This window comes from Antechinus flavipes, chromosome 4, assembly GCF_016432865.1.
Source record: "Antechinus flavipes isolate AdamAnt ecotype Samford, QLD, Australia chromosome 4, AdamAnt_v2, whole genome shotgun sequence".
NCBI classification, from domain to species: domain Eukaryota; kingdom Metazoa; phylum Chordata; class Mammalia; order Dasyuromorphia; family Dasyuridae; genus Antechinus; species Antechinus flavipes.
Window position 1 is genome coordinate 115,404,615 of NC_067401.1, and position 17,996 is coordinate 115,422,610.

Sequence of the window (17,996 nt, forward strand, 5' to 3'; positions counted from 1 at the left end):
AAGCAATAAAAGCTCCCTCTCTTTCCTTTCTCATGTCAAATAAACTCATTTGTCTTCCCCTACTATCACTTCTCGGAAGTCAAGGCAAACCCTGCTAACATGCACAAATGATTTCTTCTCCACAAGCTAGCCTTCAAAGTCTTCCTATCTCCTGGTTCCTTCGGGTGTTCTCACAAACATGTTTGTCCATGTCTCTCTCATCCCTAGAAAATCCTTAACTGATCCTACCATCTCTGCTACCTTTTTTACTTAATTTCTCCTCCTCTTCTGATCCTAACCCCATTTTAGCCTTCACTTCCTAATCTGATTCTTTTATAAGCCTTCTGCAATCTGGCTTCTAATTTCATCATTTAACTGAAACTGATTTCCCTCAAGTCCCTAGTTGTCTCTTTTTTTCTTTTTCAACTTTATTTATTTTGGTTTTTTGTTATACCTTTTTATTTACAAGATATATGAATGGGTAAAAATTTTTCAGCACTGACCCTTGCAAAACCTTCTGTTCCAACTTTTCCCTTCCCCTTCCTCCCTCCCTAGAGGTGGACCAATACATGTCAAATATGTTAAAGTATATGTTAAACACACACACACACACATATATATAGTAGCAAAATAATTGCATGGATATATATATATCCAAAAATAACTTGAGAAGAAAATCAAAAATGCAAGCAAACAAAAGGTGAAAATGCTATGTTGTGATTCATACTCATTTCCCAGAGTTCTTTCGCTGGGTGTATAGCTGGTTCCCTTCATTATTGAACAAATGGAACTGATTTGGTTCATCTCATTGTTGAAGAGAGCCACGTCCATCAGAATTGATCATCATATAGTACTGTTACTGAACTGTATAATGATTTCCTGGTTCTGCTCATTTCACTCAGCATCAGTTCATGTAAGTCTTTCCAGGCCTTTCTGAAATCATCCTGCTGGTCATTTCTTACCAGAACAATAATATTTCATAACATTCATATACAACAACTTATTCAGCCATTCTCCAATTGATGGGCATCATTCAATGTACAGTTTCTAGCCATTACAAAAAGGACTGGCACAAACATTTTGGCACATACAGGTCCCTTTCTCTTCTTTAAGATCTCTTTGAGATATAAGCCCAATAGTAACACTGCTGAATCAAAGGATATATACAGTTTGAAAACTTTTTGAACATAGTTCCAAATTGTTCTCCAGAATGGTTGGATGCATTCACAATTCCACCAACAATGTATCACTGTCCCAGTTTTCCCACATCCCCTCCAACAATCAGCAATATCTTTTCCTGCCGTCCTTGCCAATCTAAGAGATGTGTAGTGTTATCTCAGAGTTGTCTCAATTTCATTTCTCTCATTAATAATGATTTGGAGCATCTTTTCACATGGCTAGAAAGTTTTAATTTCATCATCTGAAAATTGTCTGTTCATATCCTTTGACCATTTATCAATTGGAGAATGGCTTGATTTCTTATAAATTAGAATCAATTCTCTACATATTTTGAAAATGAGGCCTTTATCAGAACCTTTAACGGTAAAAATGTTTTCCCAGTTTATTATTTCCCTTCTAATCTTGTCTGCATTAGTCTTATTTGTACAAAAGCTTTTCAATTTGATATAATCAAAATTTCCTATTTTGTGATCAATAATGGTCTCTAGTTCTTCTTTGGTCACAAATTCCTTCCTCCTTCACAGGTCTGAGAGGTAAACAAGCGTATGCTCTTCTAATTTATTTATAATCTCATTTTTTATGCCTAGATCATGAATCCACTTTGACCTCATCTTGGTGTACAGTGTTAAGTGTGGGTCAATGCCTAGTTTCTACCATACTAATTTCCAATTTTCCCAGCAGTTTTTGTCAAACAGTGAACTCTTATCCCACAAGCTGGGGTGTTTGGGTTTGTCAAACACTAGATTGCAATAGCTATCGACTATTTTGTCCTGTGAACTTAACCTATTCCATTGATCAACTAGTCTATTTCTTGGCCAATACCAAATGGTTTTGGTAACTGCTGTTTTATAATATAGTTTTAGATCTGGTCCAGCTAGGCCACCTTCATTTAATTTTTTTTTCCATTAGTTTCCTTGAAAGTCTTGACCTTTTGTTCTTCCATATGAACTTTGTTGTTTTTTTTTCTAGGACATTAAAAGGTTTTTGGGAGTCTGATTGATATAGTACTAAATAAATAGATTAGTTTAGGTAGTATTGTCATCTTTATTATATTTGCTTGCCCTATCCAAGAACATTTAATAATTTTCCAATTGGTTAGATCTGACTTTATAAGTGTGGAAAGTGTTTTGTGTTTTGCTCATATAGTTCCTGACTTTCCTTTGGTAGATAGATTCCCAAATATTTTATACTATTGGCAGTTACTTTAAATGGAATTTCTTTTTGTATCTCTAGCTGTTGGATTTTGTTAGTGATACCGATGATTTATGTGGATTTATTTTGTATCCTGAAGCCTTGCTAAAGTTGTAGATTATTTCTAATAGCTTTTTAGTAGAATCTCTGGGGTTCTCTATACCATTATGTCATATGCAAAGAGTGATAATTTGGTTTCCTCATTACCTATCTTATTTTTTTAATCTCTTTCTCAACTCTTATTGCTGAAGTGAGTATTTCTAATACAATATTGAATAGTAATGGTGATAGTGGGCAACTTTGTTTCACTCCTGATCTTACTAAGAATGGTTCCAGTTTATCCCCATTACATATGATGTTTCCTGACGGTTTTAAATAGATGCTACTGATTATTTAAAGGAAAAGTCAATTTATTCCTATACTCTCAAGTATTTTTAATAGGAATGGATATTGGATTTTATCAAATGCTTTTTCTGCATCCATTGAGATGATCATATGGTTTTTGTAATTGATATAGTCAATTATGCTAATAGTTTTCCTAATATTGAACTAGCTCTGCATTCCTGGTATAAATCCTATTTGGTCATGGTATATTATCCTGGAGATAATTTTCTGTAATCTTTTTGATAATATTTTATTTAAGATTTTAGCATCAATATTCATTAGGGAGATTGGTCTATAATTTTCTTTCTCTGTTTTCAACCTACCTAGTTTAGGTTTAAGTACCATGTCTGTGTCATAAAAGAAATTTGGTAGGACTCCTTCATTCCCTATTTTTTCAAATAGTTTATATACCATTGGAGTTAATTGTTCTCTAAATGTTTGGTAGAATTCATATGTAAATGCATCTGGTCCTGAGGATTTTTTCTTAGGGAGTTGATTAATAGCTTGTTCTATTTCTTTTTCTAAAATGGGATTATTTAAGAAATTTACTTCCTCCTCTATTAATCTGGGAAGCCTATATTTTTGAAGGTAGTCATCTATTTCACTTAGGTTATCAAATTTATTGGCATATAGTTGAGCAAAGTAACTCCTAATTATTGCTCTAATTTCCTCTTCATTGGTGGAAAGCTCTCTCTTTTCTTGAGTTTCTTCGCTTGCTTCTCTGGAGTGCTATATTTGGAGGTCAAATTTTTTTGTTTAGTTCTAGTTTTTTCATTAGGAAAAGATGGAATTCACCTGTTTCATTGAATGCCCATCTTCTTCCTTGGAAGAAAATGTTCAGCTTAACTGGGTAGTTTATTCTTGGCTGCATTCCAAATTCTTTTGCCTTTTGGAATATCAGATTCCAGGCCCTTCAATCCTTTAATGTGGAAGCTGCTAGATCCTGAGTGATCCTTATTGTGGCTCCTCGGTATTTGAATTGTTTTTTTCTGGCTGCTTGCAATATTTTTTCCTTAGTCTGATAGTTCTGAAATTTTATTTTGGGGTCTTTTTCAAAAGGTGTTCGATGAATTCTTCCTATTCTGACTCTATTACTTCTGGGCAGTTCTCTTTGATGATTTCCTGAAAAATAGTGTCTAGGCTCTTTTTTTCATCATGGTTTTCAGGGAGCCCAATAATCCTTAGATTTTCTCTCTTAGATCTATTTCCCAGGTCTGTTGTTTTTCCAAGTAGATATTTAACATTGTTTCTATTTTTTCATTTTGTTGGTCTTGCTTGACTGATTCTTGATGTTTCAACAAATCATTCATTTCCATTTCTTCAGTTCTGATTTTTAATGAGTTATTTTCTTCACTAACTTTTTAAAATTTTCTTTTTGTATATGTCCAACTGAGTTTTAAAATGAGTTGTTTTGCTCTATGAAATTTTTTTTCCATTTCATTAACTTTTTTTTTAATGAGTTATTTTCTTTTTCCAAATCACAAGTCCTATTTTCCTGGAGTTCTTTATCTTTTCAAATTCACAAATTCTGTTTCCCTGGGAATTCTTTACCTTTTCCAGTTCACATTTCAGGAAGTTATTTTCTTTTTCCACTTTATCAAATCTTTCTTTAATGAGTTACATGCCTTTTCCATACTCTCTTGTAGAGCTTCTCTTTCCTATTCCCATTTTTCTTCTAGCTCTCTTTTAAGATCTTTTATAATTTCTTCTAGGAGAGCCTTGTGTGATGGGGACCAAGTTATATCCCTCTTTGGGGTTTTGTCTGGAGACTTCTGCTGTGAGTCTCCTCAAAGTTGGAAATCTGCTCTCTTTCTGTATAGAAGCTATCTATAGTTAGAATTCACTTTGCTTTTTTTACTCGTTTTTTTTTTTTTTTAAAGCCCTTGAGGCCTGCCTTCAGGGCAAGGAGGTCCCCAGCTTCCTCTACAAAACAGGGACAGATGGACAGTAGATGTCCTGTGAACGACCTGCAAAGAGCGGCAGAGCTGTGGAAGTGTGACTGCCCTGGGAAGAGTCCCAACACTGCAGAAGTGTGACTGTCCTGGGAAGAGTCCCCTTCAAGAGAAGTGTGACTGCCCTGGACAAAGCCCCTTCTTGGGGAATGCAGCTGCGCTGTGGTTGTGCTGAGTCACTCCTGGTGCTGGTGAGTGTAGCCAGGTTCTGTTAAATTCTGGCATTTTGGGGGTACACTCTACCTTTGGCATTTGTGTAACTTTTCTGCTGATCTACTACTTTGCAACCAAAGTAGAGCAGACAACCTGTGGTAGAGTCCTCCCTGCAAATTCTCCACCTGAGGAGACCGCACCCCTCCCTGGTCTGCTCAGCCTGCACTAGCCTCTGTGTTCTTCTTCCTTGCCTATGCTGACCTCCTCCCGCCTGATCAAGACAGACTTTTTCTGGCGATCTTCACCTGGTAATTTGTAGTACTCCCAATATTCATGGATTCATGTCATGGATATCAGTCAAGCACTATTTCATTGGTAATTAGTAGTGAAGATATAAGGGGAACTCAGAATGAAACATGTGTCCTCTCTGCCATCTTGACTCTACCCCCCCCCAGTTTTCTCTTAATTGCAAAAAAATCTGATGGCCTTTTCTTAATTCAGCTTTCTTAACCTCTCTGCACCCTTTATAACACTAAAATCATACTCTTCTGGAAACTCTTCTCTCTTTTCATAATACTCCTCTCTTTTTTAGTTCTCTCTTCCTTTGACTCTTCCTTTCAGTACCCTTCAACAAGATCTAGATGTTAACCCTGGATATCCCCTGAGGCAGTCCTGGAACCAGTTCTTTTCCTCTATTTTACTTGGTAATCTCATCATCTCTATACAGCTGATTCCATCTATTTTACTTGGTAATCTCATCATCTCTATACAGCTGATTCCACATCTTTGAATTTGGAACACATACACCCATAACTTGTTTGCTAAATTCCAGCCTTATATCACAGTTGTCTAATGAACATTTTAAAGGATATTCCATAAGTATTTCAAACACAATTGATTCAAAACAAAATTTTATCTTTCCTCCCAACTCTTTCCAATTATCCTATTACTATCAAGAATACTATTCTCCCAATAACCATCCTTGATGATTCCTTTCTAACACATACACTAAAAATTCAAAAATTCTTGTCATATGATGATAATAATAATAATAATAGGTAGCATTTACCTAGTGCTTTGAGGTCTGCAAAGCACTTTATCTTATATGTTAATTCATTTGATCTTCACAACAACTTGGTAAGGTAAGTGCTATTTTGTTGCTGGTCAGTAGTTTTTTTTAGTCAAGTCCAACTTGTCCTCATGACCCTGCTTGGAATTTTCTTAACAAAGATACTGGAGTGGTTTGTCATTTCCTTCTCCAGCCTATTTTACAGAGGAGGAAACTCAGGTAAACATTGTTAAGTGACTTGTTCAGGATGAGATGGCTTCTAAGTATCTGAAGCCAGATTTGAACACAAGAAGATGAATCTTAATGATTTCAGGTCTGGTTCTCAATCCCCTGTGCCATCTACCTGCCCAGGGGCTATTATTAGCTCCATTTTACTAATGAAGAAACCGAGGCTTAGAGAGGCCTGCCCTAGGTCACATAGTTAATATCAGCCTGAGGCAGAATCTGAACTCAGGTCCAGCATTGCAGCCAATGCACCACCTACAACAGATATTGTGTACACCCCCATTCTCCACTCATAGACATCACTCCCTTATAGGAAAGTCAACAAAAAAAGCTCCTAATATATGGGAGGCAATGTTCTAGACAGACAAAGAACTGTAAAAACAGCCCCAATTTTCAAGGAGCATATTGTCTAAATGGGTAGACACAAAAAACATTATGTTCAAACAAGATATCCATAGGATAAAAGGGAAATAATATCAAATGGAAAGATTAGCATGAAGAAGATCACAATTCTTAAATCACAATTTTTAAAGTGACTTATTACCTATTCACAGGACAGGTAGGTAGGGCAGTATATAGAGCACCAGATCTGTACTCAGGAAGATCCAAGTTCAAATATGACCTCAGACTTGGTAGCCATGTGATACTGGACAAGTCATTTACTCTGTTTGCCTACATTTCTTCATTTGCAAAATGAACCGGAGAAGGAATAACAAATCACTCCAGTGTCTTTGCCAAGAAAATCCCAAATGGAGTGACGAAAAGTTGGATGATTGAAAAATAACTGAACAATTTTCCCTCTAAACCTTTCTCTCTTTCCAACTTCCCTATCACTGTGGAAAGCACCACAATCTTACCAGTCAGTCAGGCTTGCAAACTTGGTATCATCAACTATTCACTATCACTTAGCCCACCAATCCAATCTGTTAACAGAACTTACTATTTTTATCTCAAAATATCTCTCTTCTTTTGACTCACACACCTACTACCTTCCTTCAGACCCCTCATACCTGGACTATTCCAATAATTTTCTGGATGGTCTCCCTGCCTCACATTTCTGTTCACTCTAACCTATTCTCCACATAGCTATCAAAGTGCCTTTTTCTAAAGCATAGCATGTTATCGCTCTTCCCCCTATAAATTAGTGGTTTTCTATTATCTCCAGAATCAAATACAAAATACTTATGTTGGCATTTAAGGATTCTTCACAATTTTATTTCTTTCTATTTTTCCAGTCTTATTATGCTTTAACCCACTCCATGTACTTTATAATCCAGCAATACTTGTTTCCTTGCTAGATACATTACATATTTCATCTCCAGACTCTCAGCATTTTTACCCCCAGACTTGGAATACTCTCCCCTCCTCATATCTGCCTCCTAGCTTTGCTGATTCCCTATGATGCTGATACTTTCCTTCTATTCTGTATATATCTTATATATAGGACAGTTTGCATATCTTTTTCCCCATTAAACATGAACTCCTTAAGGAGAGGATGGTCATTTTTTTTTTTTGCCTTTCTCTATAAAATTGCTTATTGATGATGATGATTAAAAAGCTAATTTGAAAAGACTTAAGATAAGGGCGCACTGGGCAATATTTAATAAATGATTGTTGACTGAAAATCCAGGATTTTCTAGTCTGTGCTTTTTTTCTTTTTTTAAATTAAAATTCAGATCTGTGATTTTATTAGTATTAGGAACTATTGACATGAAAACTCCCATCAATGTACATCAAACTTATCTTTAACTCATCAGCTGTTTGGTGCAATGAGGTTTAAATGATTTGCACATGGTCCTAGAGTCAGTATCTAATATCACATCTTCTATTCACTATGTTATGTAGCTTTTATTTTATATTCTATATTCATAACTGATTTATAGCAGTGTGCAAAAACATTAATTCTTTACTCTCTTCCTAAACATCCCAAAATTACCCATGGTCTCTCATTTGTCTGATAGTATTATGATTCTACATGTATATGTTGGAATCTCCAATCTCAATTTAAAGTTCCTTGATGGCAAGTAATGTGACTGATCATCTTCACTTAGTGCTTAGCATTGGCCATGCATATAAATTATATGATAATTATGAGTGATTATTTTCTGATAGCTTTATGAATATTTTCCTTTTTTTAATCCTGGTAAATTTATTTATTTTTAATACATATTGCTTTATGAATCATATTAGGAGAGAAAAATCAGAGCAAAAGGAAAAAAGCATGGGAGAGATTAAAAAAAAAAAAAAACAGAAAAAAGAAAAAAGAGGTGAACAAGGCATATGTTGCTTTACATTCAATCTCTATGGATGCAGATGGCATTTTCTATCCAAAGTCTATTGGGATTGCTTTGAATCACCGAACTACTAAGAAGAACCAAGTCTTTCATAGTCAATCCTTGTACGTTCTTGCTGGTATTGTGTATAATGTATTTGTGGTTCTGCTTCTTTTACTCCACATCAGTTCCATATAAATCTTTCCAGATCTTTCTAAAATCAGCTTGTTCATCATTTTTTAGGGAATAAAAATATTCCATTACCTTCATATATCACAACTTGTTCAGCCATTCGGACATCTACTCATTTTCCAATTCTTTGCTACCACAAAAAAGAGCTGCTACAAATATTTTTGCATACGTGGGTCCTTTTCCTTCTTTTTATATAAACATTTTTTCTTCACCAAGATTCTATTATGCTGAGGTGATTCAAGGCAATTTCAATCTATCAATTTGTGATAGAAAGTACCATCCACATCCAGAGAGAGCACTAAGAAGAATGAATGTGGATCAAAGCATAACATATTCACTTTGTTGTTGCTGTTGTTCATTTACTTTTTTTTTTCTCAAGTTTTTTCCCTTTTGATCTGATTTTTTTTTTCTTTTGCTCAACATGATAAATATGGAAATATATTTAGAAGAATTGCAAATATTTAACCTGTATCAGATTGCTGACTGTCTTGGGGAGGAAAGAGAGGGAGAAAAATTTGGAACATAAGGTTTTGCAAAGGTGAATACTAAAAACTATCTTTGTATCTATTTGGAAAAATAAAATATAATTTAAAAAAGAGAGATCTCATTTTGGGGACATAGTCTATATTTGAACCAATATGTTCATAGTACATAGATGATTTATGTATTTCCTTAAGAATAAGCAAACATTTATTAAGCTCCTATTTTATCATCAGGATCACTGCTCGGGAAGATAGTGTTTTAAGAAGACTTGGTATCTTCAAATATAAACTTCAAAGAGTTTATATTGTAATGGGAGGATGGGAGAAAAAAGATTTCCTATTAAACCAACAAAGATGTAGAGTAAATATCAGAGGGGCTACAGAAAAATCTTACACTGAGAAGGGGAATAGGAGGTAAATTGAAGTGAAGTGACAAAGATTTTCTTTTTTTTGGTATATATTGTTTTTACAACAAAAATGATTAAAAATTGTTAAGATCCAAATATAGATAACAATAACCGTAACCACATTAGGGAACTATACAACAAAATGCACCATAAGCTCTATAAGAAAGTCATTACCAATTTGAGAAAAGGAAAGTGTGGAAAGGCTGCATGGACATAATATTTAAACTGTCCTTTAAAGAATGGATTTCTATTCAATAGGAAATTCAATAGATCTGATCATAGGTAGTGGTAAGTAAGGGAGAGTTGGTTAAATAAAGACGAGTTTGACTGTGGCATACAAATATGAGAAAAGTATGAAAAGCTCAATAGCACCAGACTTTAGAAGGTTTTAAATGCCAGATCTAGATGGACCAGAAGTGGTTATTGATGATTTAAAATAACATTAGCTCTATTCACAAATCTGATATGTAGAAAAATAGAAAAGAGCACTTATGCTATTTCTATAGTCCAAGAGAGCAGGAATAATGGTAAGACAGGTGAGAGAGAAATGGTTAAAGCAAATCCTTCAGGAATTGGTAATTACTTCACCTGATCCTCAATGATCTTAGAAAGGTAGGCCATCTGTGCATATCCTTTGATCCAGCAGTGCTACTACTGGGCTCATACCCCAAAGAGATACTAAAGAAGGGAAAGGGACCTGTATGTGCCAAAATGTTTGTGGCAGCCCTGCTTGTAGTGGCTAGAAATTGGAAATTGAATGGATGCCCATCAACTGCAGAATGGCTGGGTAAATTGTGGTATATGAATGTTATGGAATACTATTGTTCTGTAAGAAATGACCAGCAGAATGAATACAGAGAGGCTTGGAGAGACTTACATGAACTGATGCTAAGTGAAATGAGCAGAACCAGGAGATCATTATACACTTCGACAATGATACTGTATGAGAATGTATTCTATGGAAGTGGATTTCTTTGACAAAGACACCTAACTGAGTTTCAATTGATAAATGATGGACAGAAGCAGCTACACCCAAAGAAAGAACGCTAGGAAACGAATGTGAACTATTTGCATTTTTGTTTTTCTTCCTGGGTTATTTTTACCTTCTGAATCCAATTCTCCCTGTGCAACAAGAGAACTGTCTGGTTCTGCAAACATATATTATATCTAGGATATACTGCAACATATCTAACATATATATAGGACTGCTTGCCATCTGGGGGGGGGGGCGGTACAGGGAGGGAGGGGAAAAATCGGAACAGAAGCGAGTGCAAGGGATAATGTAAAAAAAATTACCCTGGCATGGATTCTGTCAATATAAAGTTATTATAAAATAAAATAAAAAGGTTAAAAAAAAAAGGTAGGCCATTCCTCATTTCCAAAATATATAGAGAATTGACTCTAATTTATAAGAAATAAAGCCATTCTCCAATTATGAACTGACAATTTTCAGATGATGAAATTGAAACTATTTCCACTCATATGAAAGAGTGTTCCAAATCACTATTGATGAGAAATGCAAATTAAGACAACTCTGAGATACCACTACATACCTGTCAGATTGGCTAAGATGACAGGAAAAAATAACGATGAATATTGGAGGGGATGCGGGAAAACTGAGACACTGATGCATAGTTGGTGGAGTTATGAACGAATCCAACAATTCTGGAGATTATCTCCAGATAATCTGGAGTTACGCCCAAAAAGTTATCAAACTGTGCATACCCTTTGATCCAGCAGTGCTACTACTGGGCGTATATCCCAAAGAGATACTAAAAAATGGAAAGGGACCTGTATATGCAAAAATGTTTGTGGCAGCCCTGTTTGTAGTGGCTAGAAACTAGAAAATGAATGGATGCCCATTATTTGGAAAATGGTTGGGTAAATTGTGGTATATGTATGTTATGGAATATTATTGTTTTATAAGAAATGACCAGCAGGATGAATACAGGGAGGCTTGGAGAGACTTACATGAACTGATGCTAAGTGAAATGAGCAGAACCAGGAGATCATTATATACTTCAATAACGATACTGTATGAGGATGTATTCTGATGAAAATAGATTTCTTCAACAAAGAGAAGATCTAACTCAGTTTCAATTGATCAATGATGGACAGAAGCAGCTACACCCAAAGAAAGAACACTGGGAAATGAATGTAAACTGTTTGCATTTTTGTCTGTCTTCCCAGATTATCTTTACCTTCTGAATCCAACTCTTCCTGTACAACAAGAGAACTGTTTGGTTCTGCACACATATATTGTATTTAGGAAATACAGTGATATATTTAACATGTATAGGACTGCTTGCCATCTGGTGGAGAGGGTGGAGGGAAGGAGGGGAAAAATCAGAACAGAAGTGAGTGCAAGGGATAATGTTGTAAAAAATTACCCAGGCATGGGTTCTGTCAATAAAAAGTTATAATTATTAAAAAATAAAAAATAATAATCATGTAAAAAAAGTAGGCCATTTTACTGATGATAATTTTCCTAAGATCATATAAATAGTAAATAGTAACCAGAATAAAGCACTCAGGAGAATGTCCTTTTTACTATTTGGCAAAAAACAGTCACTATGCTCATCTCTCCATCTCTTCACTACCTTTATCTAAAATTCTTAAATCATAGAGATTAGACATTCTCTCAGATTTATTACTCCTACTGAAAAGTACTATTATCAATAGAACTAATATTACAATAAATGGACTTTTGTGGCTCTTACAAATATATTGAGTCCTGAAAAACAAATTCACCATATTAATCATATGAAAGAAAGGGGGAAAAATGGAAAAGAAAAACAAGGGGGAAAAAAAGAAAATATGCTTTAATCTGAACTATGAGTCCATCAATTCTCTATTTGAAGACGCATACCATGTTTCATACCATAGTCCTTTGGAATTGTGGTTAGTTGTGTTGGCTGGAGTTCTTATGTCTTTCAGAATTGATTATCTTTACAATATTGTTGTTATGTTATATATCATCCTCTTGCTTTTATTGACTTCATTCCATATCAGTTCATACAAATTTTTCCAGATTTTTCTGAATGCAACATTTTTTAAACAGTACAATAGCATTCCAATATATTCAAATATACTAACTTGTTCAACCATTCTTTAATCAGTGGGCATCCCCTCATTTTCCAATTATTTTCTTCCACAAAAAGCTATTATAAATATTTTTGTACACATAGGTTCACTTACTCTTTGAAGTATAAATCTAGTAGTGGTATGGGTGGGACAAAAGATACACACAGTAAAATAACTTCTTAAATGACAATTTATATTGCAATTACTGTGCAAAAAAAAAATGTTATGTTAAAGGAATGACAGTGAAGCAAAGTTTTCATCTTTTAGCAGAGAAGTGGACAGGCTACAGGTACACAATGAGGTATACACTTTTCAGACCTGTGGCCATTTATTCATCTGTTTTGCTGGATACTATTTATTAATTAAAAGAGGACTTTTTAGAAAAACTGATAAAGACCACACTTTGTCTTAAAGTCTAGGCAAAACCCAGTGAATCTTAATCCAAAACCTATTCTTATTTTATACCCACCTCTAACAAGTCTAATGTCAAGTTTACTAATATAGCTAAAGCAAATTAGAAGGGAGAAAGGGGGAGAAAGAGAAAGAAAGGAGAAGAGATAATAGCTGATGCTCCTAAAACCTTACCAAAAAATGGGGGCAAGCAATCTTATAAAATTAAACTAAATGATTCATTTTATTATGCTTACAAATATGACCCTATGGAATCAATAAAAAATTTCTATTACATAATGGCATGAGAGAAGGAAAAGCTGACCTTTCTATAGGGGAAAAAAAGACAAATGTAGCAAAAGTTTCCTAGAAAGATCTATCAAGAAAAACAGGCCACAGGCTGTCTCTTTTATTCCTGTTTTCACCTCTGATCTACCTTTAGTTCTTATCAACATCCTATTCCAAGGCTCAGATCTCTCCAGTCATCATTCAGTGGACAATCTTCCCTCAAATTACAACACTCAACTTAAATGTAATTATGTCAGCAGACTTACAAGTAAAAAGTAGTGATATGAGAATCAGAGAAACTGGGTCCCTATGCTACTTTAAGTCATTTTCCCTTTTTAGGCCTCTTGTTAATTTACCTGTAAAACAAGAGGAGGTTGGACAATATGGAAATATCTTGAAATCTAGAACAAAACTCTTACCTTGTTCAACTGACCAGGGTATTCTTAGTCATCCCTCATACGCTTTTACGTAACTGCCATCAACAATAATTGTAATTTTGTAAATTTTATAAGAAACTGAGAAATCATCAAACAGTTCAAAGGTACCAACCAAGCAAGAAAAAACAAAGTAAAGCCCTTTATATGAAACATGAAATGTAAAGCAGAACCAAGAGAAGAGTACACACAACTATAAAAGATAAATTAACGTCCAATCTTAGTGATGAGAGAATAGCTGAAACATTACTATTTTCAGCAGAAAGGTAAAGGACTATAAGGTATGGAATATTGCTTAACTGTTAATGTTAACTAAAGAAAGAGTTCTACAATGGAAAAGTGAAGGGAGCCTTGAAGAATAACTAAAACACGAAAGAATGTTATTTTTTAATTTAAAAATTAAAAGTTTTTCAGTTATAAGGACCAAACTCTCCATATATGTGTATATACATAAATAAAAATGATTATACATTATCAATATTTAGTGTTCCAGAGGGCTATGATTTTGCCATAAAAACTTCTTTATTCAGCCTCCTAAGGAAAATTTCAATACATTAATTTCACAAGCTATGCACTTGTCAGGTATAGAGAACTCAAACTACAATCTATAACACCTACAATCCATTTAAGGTGACATATCATTTTAAATAAGTGCTGTTTATTAAAACTCAAGATGGATACTAGTATTTAAGATCTGCATGCTATCATTTTTATATCCAATCTGCATGTCTTATTTAAAAACTCTGTTCCTAACAGGTTATCAATAATTACAGAAGTAGGCTAGTAAACAAATGTGAAATCATAAGTAGAAAGGAAGTCACATTAAATTATACCTCTAAGAACACCATTAAATTACTGTATCCACAAATACTATCTGAACAAAATACCAGAAAATGACAAAATGTAATAAACAGTAATGAAAATAGGATTGAGTTTCTAATTGAACTGGTTACAATTCCCAAATTTTTTTAAAATGTTGTAAAAGTTAGGGTACAAAGTAGATAGCTTAAAAAGGAAGAAATATCCCTTGGGTCTTTATCATAAATTAAACTCTGATATACCCAATGATTCGGGAGAAGTCAAAAAATTTTAGGATGCTCTGGGCAACTAAAGAGGCCTCTAATTTTGTAGGAGCCCCTCCACCTATGAAATCACAGGTCCAGTCCCTTCCTATTCCTATGCTAGTCTCAAATCCTGTAGACATATCATCTTAAATCTCTTCAATACCTAAAGTTGCCAAATGCAATGAAAAGTAGATGACTTAAGATCTGGTCAAAAAGTTAGTGTTATTGCCTCTTAAGGTAACTTACTATCTCAGAATATTGACTTAAAATGTAATACTTATCCACAAAAACCAAGGTGTTTAAACTCCATGTATAAATGTAGCACCTTCTCACCAATGGATACTTTCAATTATAAGTGAAGGCTGACAGTATATATCCAAATATTTTTAGAGACTTCCAATTGGACAAACACACAGACACCCCTTTTGGTGCACAAAAGCAGACGATTAAAAAAAATTTATAATAGTGACAAGAGTTCAATAAAATGACCAAGGGAGAAATATTCAGCTAAAAATCTGGATTTCACTGCAGTAGTATGGACTTAACAATCCCAAACATCTTTAGCTGTACAGATACAAATTTTGTTAAAGGATGTATAAGAGCACATATTGCATTAAAAAAGTGCTACTATGCAAGACCAAAATGAAACTCTCAAATATTTAGAAAAATTCATCTTTAACTGTGGCAGAAAGAACTGAATTTAGCAGAACGTTGCAAGCCAGCTGCTAATTAATGGGAAACATTTATGGGGGTGGATGGAGAAAGCTGGAGTACCTATGAAGACTACACACAATTAAAAGTAAGTGCCTTCTCTCTTTATCAATTAAATACTAAACAGTATGGGATAAATAGATTTTTAAAAACAGAGAAATGGAGATTTGAGAAGTAAAAAACTTTAAGAAACAATATTTTCCTGCAAAATTAAGTATGGTTAAATGCCACAGGGGAGAAAAAAAAGTCAATGAATGGAAAACATATTCATTTACTTGCACCATAAAATACATTTTTAAATGATCCAGCAAGAGAGAAGGCTCTCTGAATAAATGCAGTGGTCACATTTAAATTTGGGAGGAAAAGAAAAAGGATTCTGGCTGAGATTCCGCATTCCCTAAAATACGGGACAAAAGTGTCCTTGCTTTAGGGCACTTAAACACAAGAAGCAAAAAATTGGCGGGGAAGGGAGAATATGAGAAGAGACCAAGGAACTCTCGCTCAATTAATAACCATTTATTAAACACAACGTACTTAGCAGCGGTTATTAAGAAAGGCAAAACCCACCCCACCGTTCTGGCCCTCAAAGAGCTCCCAATCTCTAAAGGACACAGTAAAACTACACGAGTATCATCTTAACTGTTCAAGGCCGTGCAGTTTAGGCCCGTTTCACTCGGCCCTCTCCCTTCCCCACCAGTTGATCCCCATTCTAATCCATGCTCCTTACCAAAGGGAACGGAATTTAACATAGATTAAGTGCAAATCAAAGCTGAAAACTATTTTCAAGTAAAATGTATAGGTAGACTCTCAAACGCCTTTCAAATACCGCCTTCCTCACCCCATATAGAGGCGAAGGGTGGAACCCCAATTTGAGTGGGAGCCTAAGGGGAAGGAGAATGGAGCCGTAAAGTCCGGCTAGGGATGAGGATAGGCAAGGCTGAAAATGTGTGTGTAGATCCCGGAAATGTCACGGAGGACAAGGCAAAGAGGTAAGTGAGTCCCCAAGGAAAACTTGGGAGGCGGGGAAGGGGAGGGGGAGAAGAAGGGGAAGAGAAGCCTCGAAAGCTAGCCAAGAGACACTAAACAACCGACTAAGGCCCAGAAGGCGGCCCGGGAGATCCGGGTGGTAGAGTCGAGTAGTGTGAGAGAGGAGCGACACAGCGGGATCTAGGGGTGCAGCAGGAGAGAGAAGTTGGAGGGAGGGATGCAGAGAGAAGGGAGAGGGTCAGCACAGAGCGTAATGCAGACAGGGAAAGGGAGAGCAGCACCGAACAGAAGGATGGGGGGAAAGGGGCAGGGGTGCAGCTGGGCGGGATGGCAAAGAGAGATGAGGAAGGGGTTGCAGTAGCTCGGGAGGGCGGGGGTGGGGAATGAACAGGAAGGGGTTGGGGTAAGTGGGAGAGGCGGGGAGTAGCAAACGAAATAAACAGGAGGGGCGGGGGGGGAGTGAAGAGGAGGGGACAAGGGTAGCAAGGGGTGAGTGGACAGGGGTAACACGGGTGGGGTGAGCTGCACCAAGAAGGGGGGGGGGTGTTAGGAGAGGGCAGCGGACTGCACTGGAGGAGAGAGTGTGGCCCGGCCCGGCGACTCTGACCTTGTAGTAGACATCGAATTGGATGTTCTCGGGCAGGGAGCGGATGTCGCGGCGGGAGCGGCTGTAGTTGTCCACCACGGCAGAGATGGCGGTGTTGTAGAGCGTCTCCGGGATCCACTCCAGCTCCACCGCCGCCATCTTCCTTCCCTCCTCCTCCTTCTCTTCCTCCTCCCCCAGCTGCTGCTGCTGCGGCCGGGGCCGGGGCTGCCGGGGCTGCTCCTGCGGCTGCTCCGGCTCCTCCAGGGGTTGCCGCTGCCTCAGCCTCTGCCTCCGCCTCCTCCTCCGCCGCCGCCGTCGCCGGCCCCCGCCTCCCTCCGTGCCGAGCTCCTCCCCTGGCCCCGGAGGACTCGGCTGGGCGGCGGCAGTCACGAGGGAGGACTCGGCCCACAGCGGGAGGGCGAGGGCGGCCCCGGGGGACGGGGGAGCGATCCGGGAGGGGCGGGCGGCCGGTGCCGGGCGCGGGTGAGGGGGAGGGAAGGGGAAGGGAGAGGGACGGGCCCCGGGCGGAGGGCCTCACATTCCGGGTTTCAGGGAAACCGGCAGATCCTGAGCGAGTCCGGGGCTCTGCAGGGGGTGGGGCTGCGCGAACGGCGTGATGGCGTCACGGCGCTCTGACGAACAGGGAGAGGGGACGGGCGGGAGGAGGTTGAAGGTGGGACGGATGGCAATGGAGCTGGTGATGGAGCGTAAAGGAGTGGAATTCACTGAAAACGTAGGTGCACAGGACTGAGGGATGGAGTAGGACGTCATTAAAAAAAAAGATAGAAAGAAAGAAAAAAAAGTGTTTACTGCCCATTAAGAAATTACAGGTTGATAGGGAAAGATGGGAAGATGTGTTTGTCAGGTGGGAAAGGGAAGAAGGAAGCGTGGTCCTATTGTAGGACTTCCAACTAAATTACTGAATTCGTTTGCCCAGATTTTAGAGAAGTAGGAATTGTCCGGTGG

General features: G+C 37.2%; 1 protein-coding gene and 1 long non-coding RNA gene across 2 annotated transcripts in view; both read right to left on the reverse strand.

Annotated features, from left to right (window-relative positions):
- APPBP2 (amyloid beta precursor protein binding protein 2) overlaps window positions 1-17,656 on the reverse strand; it is a 53,176-nt gene extending 35,520 nt beyond the window's left edge. Inside the window, exon 1 of the mRNA XM_051994093.1 lies at window positions 17,052-17,656. Within this exon, the coding sequence (XP_051850053.1) occupies window positions 17,052-17,189 (138 nt within the window). The 5' untranslated portion in view covers window positions 17,190-17,656. The remainder of the gene's footprint in view (window positions 1-17,051) is intronic.
- On the reverse strand, window positions 418-11,036 carry LOC127559938 (uncharacterized). Its single transcript, XR_007953233.1, has 2 exons — window positions 5,621-11,036; window positions 418-5,575 (listed from the first exon to the last, which is right to left on the reverse strand). It is a non-coding gene; the product is annotated as an uncharacterized LOC127559938 (long non-coding RNA).
- Window positions 17,657-17,996: the final 340 nt, after the last annotated feature.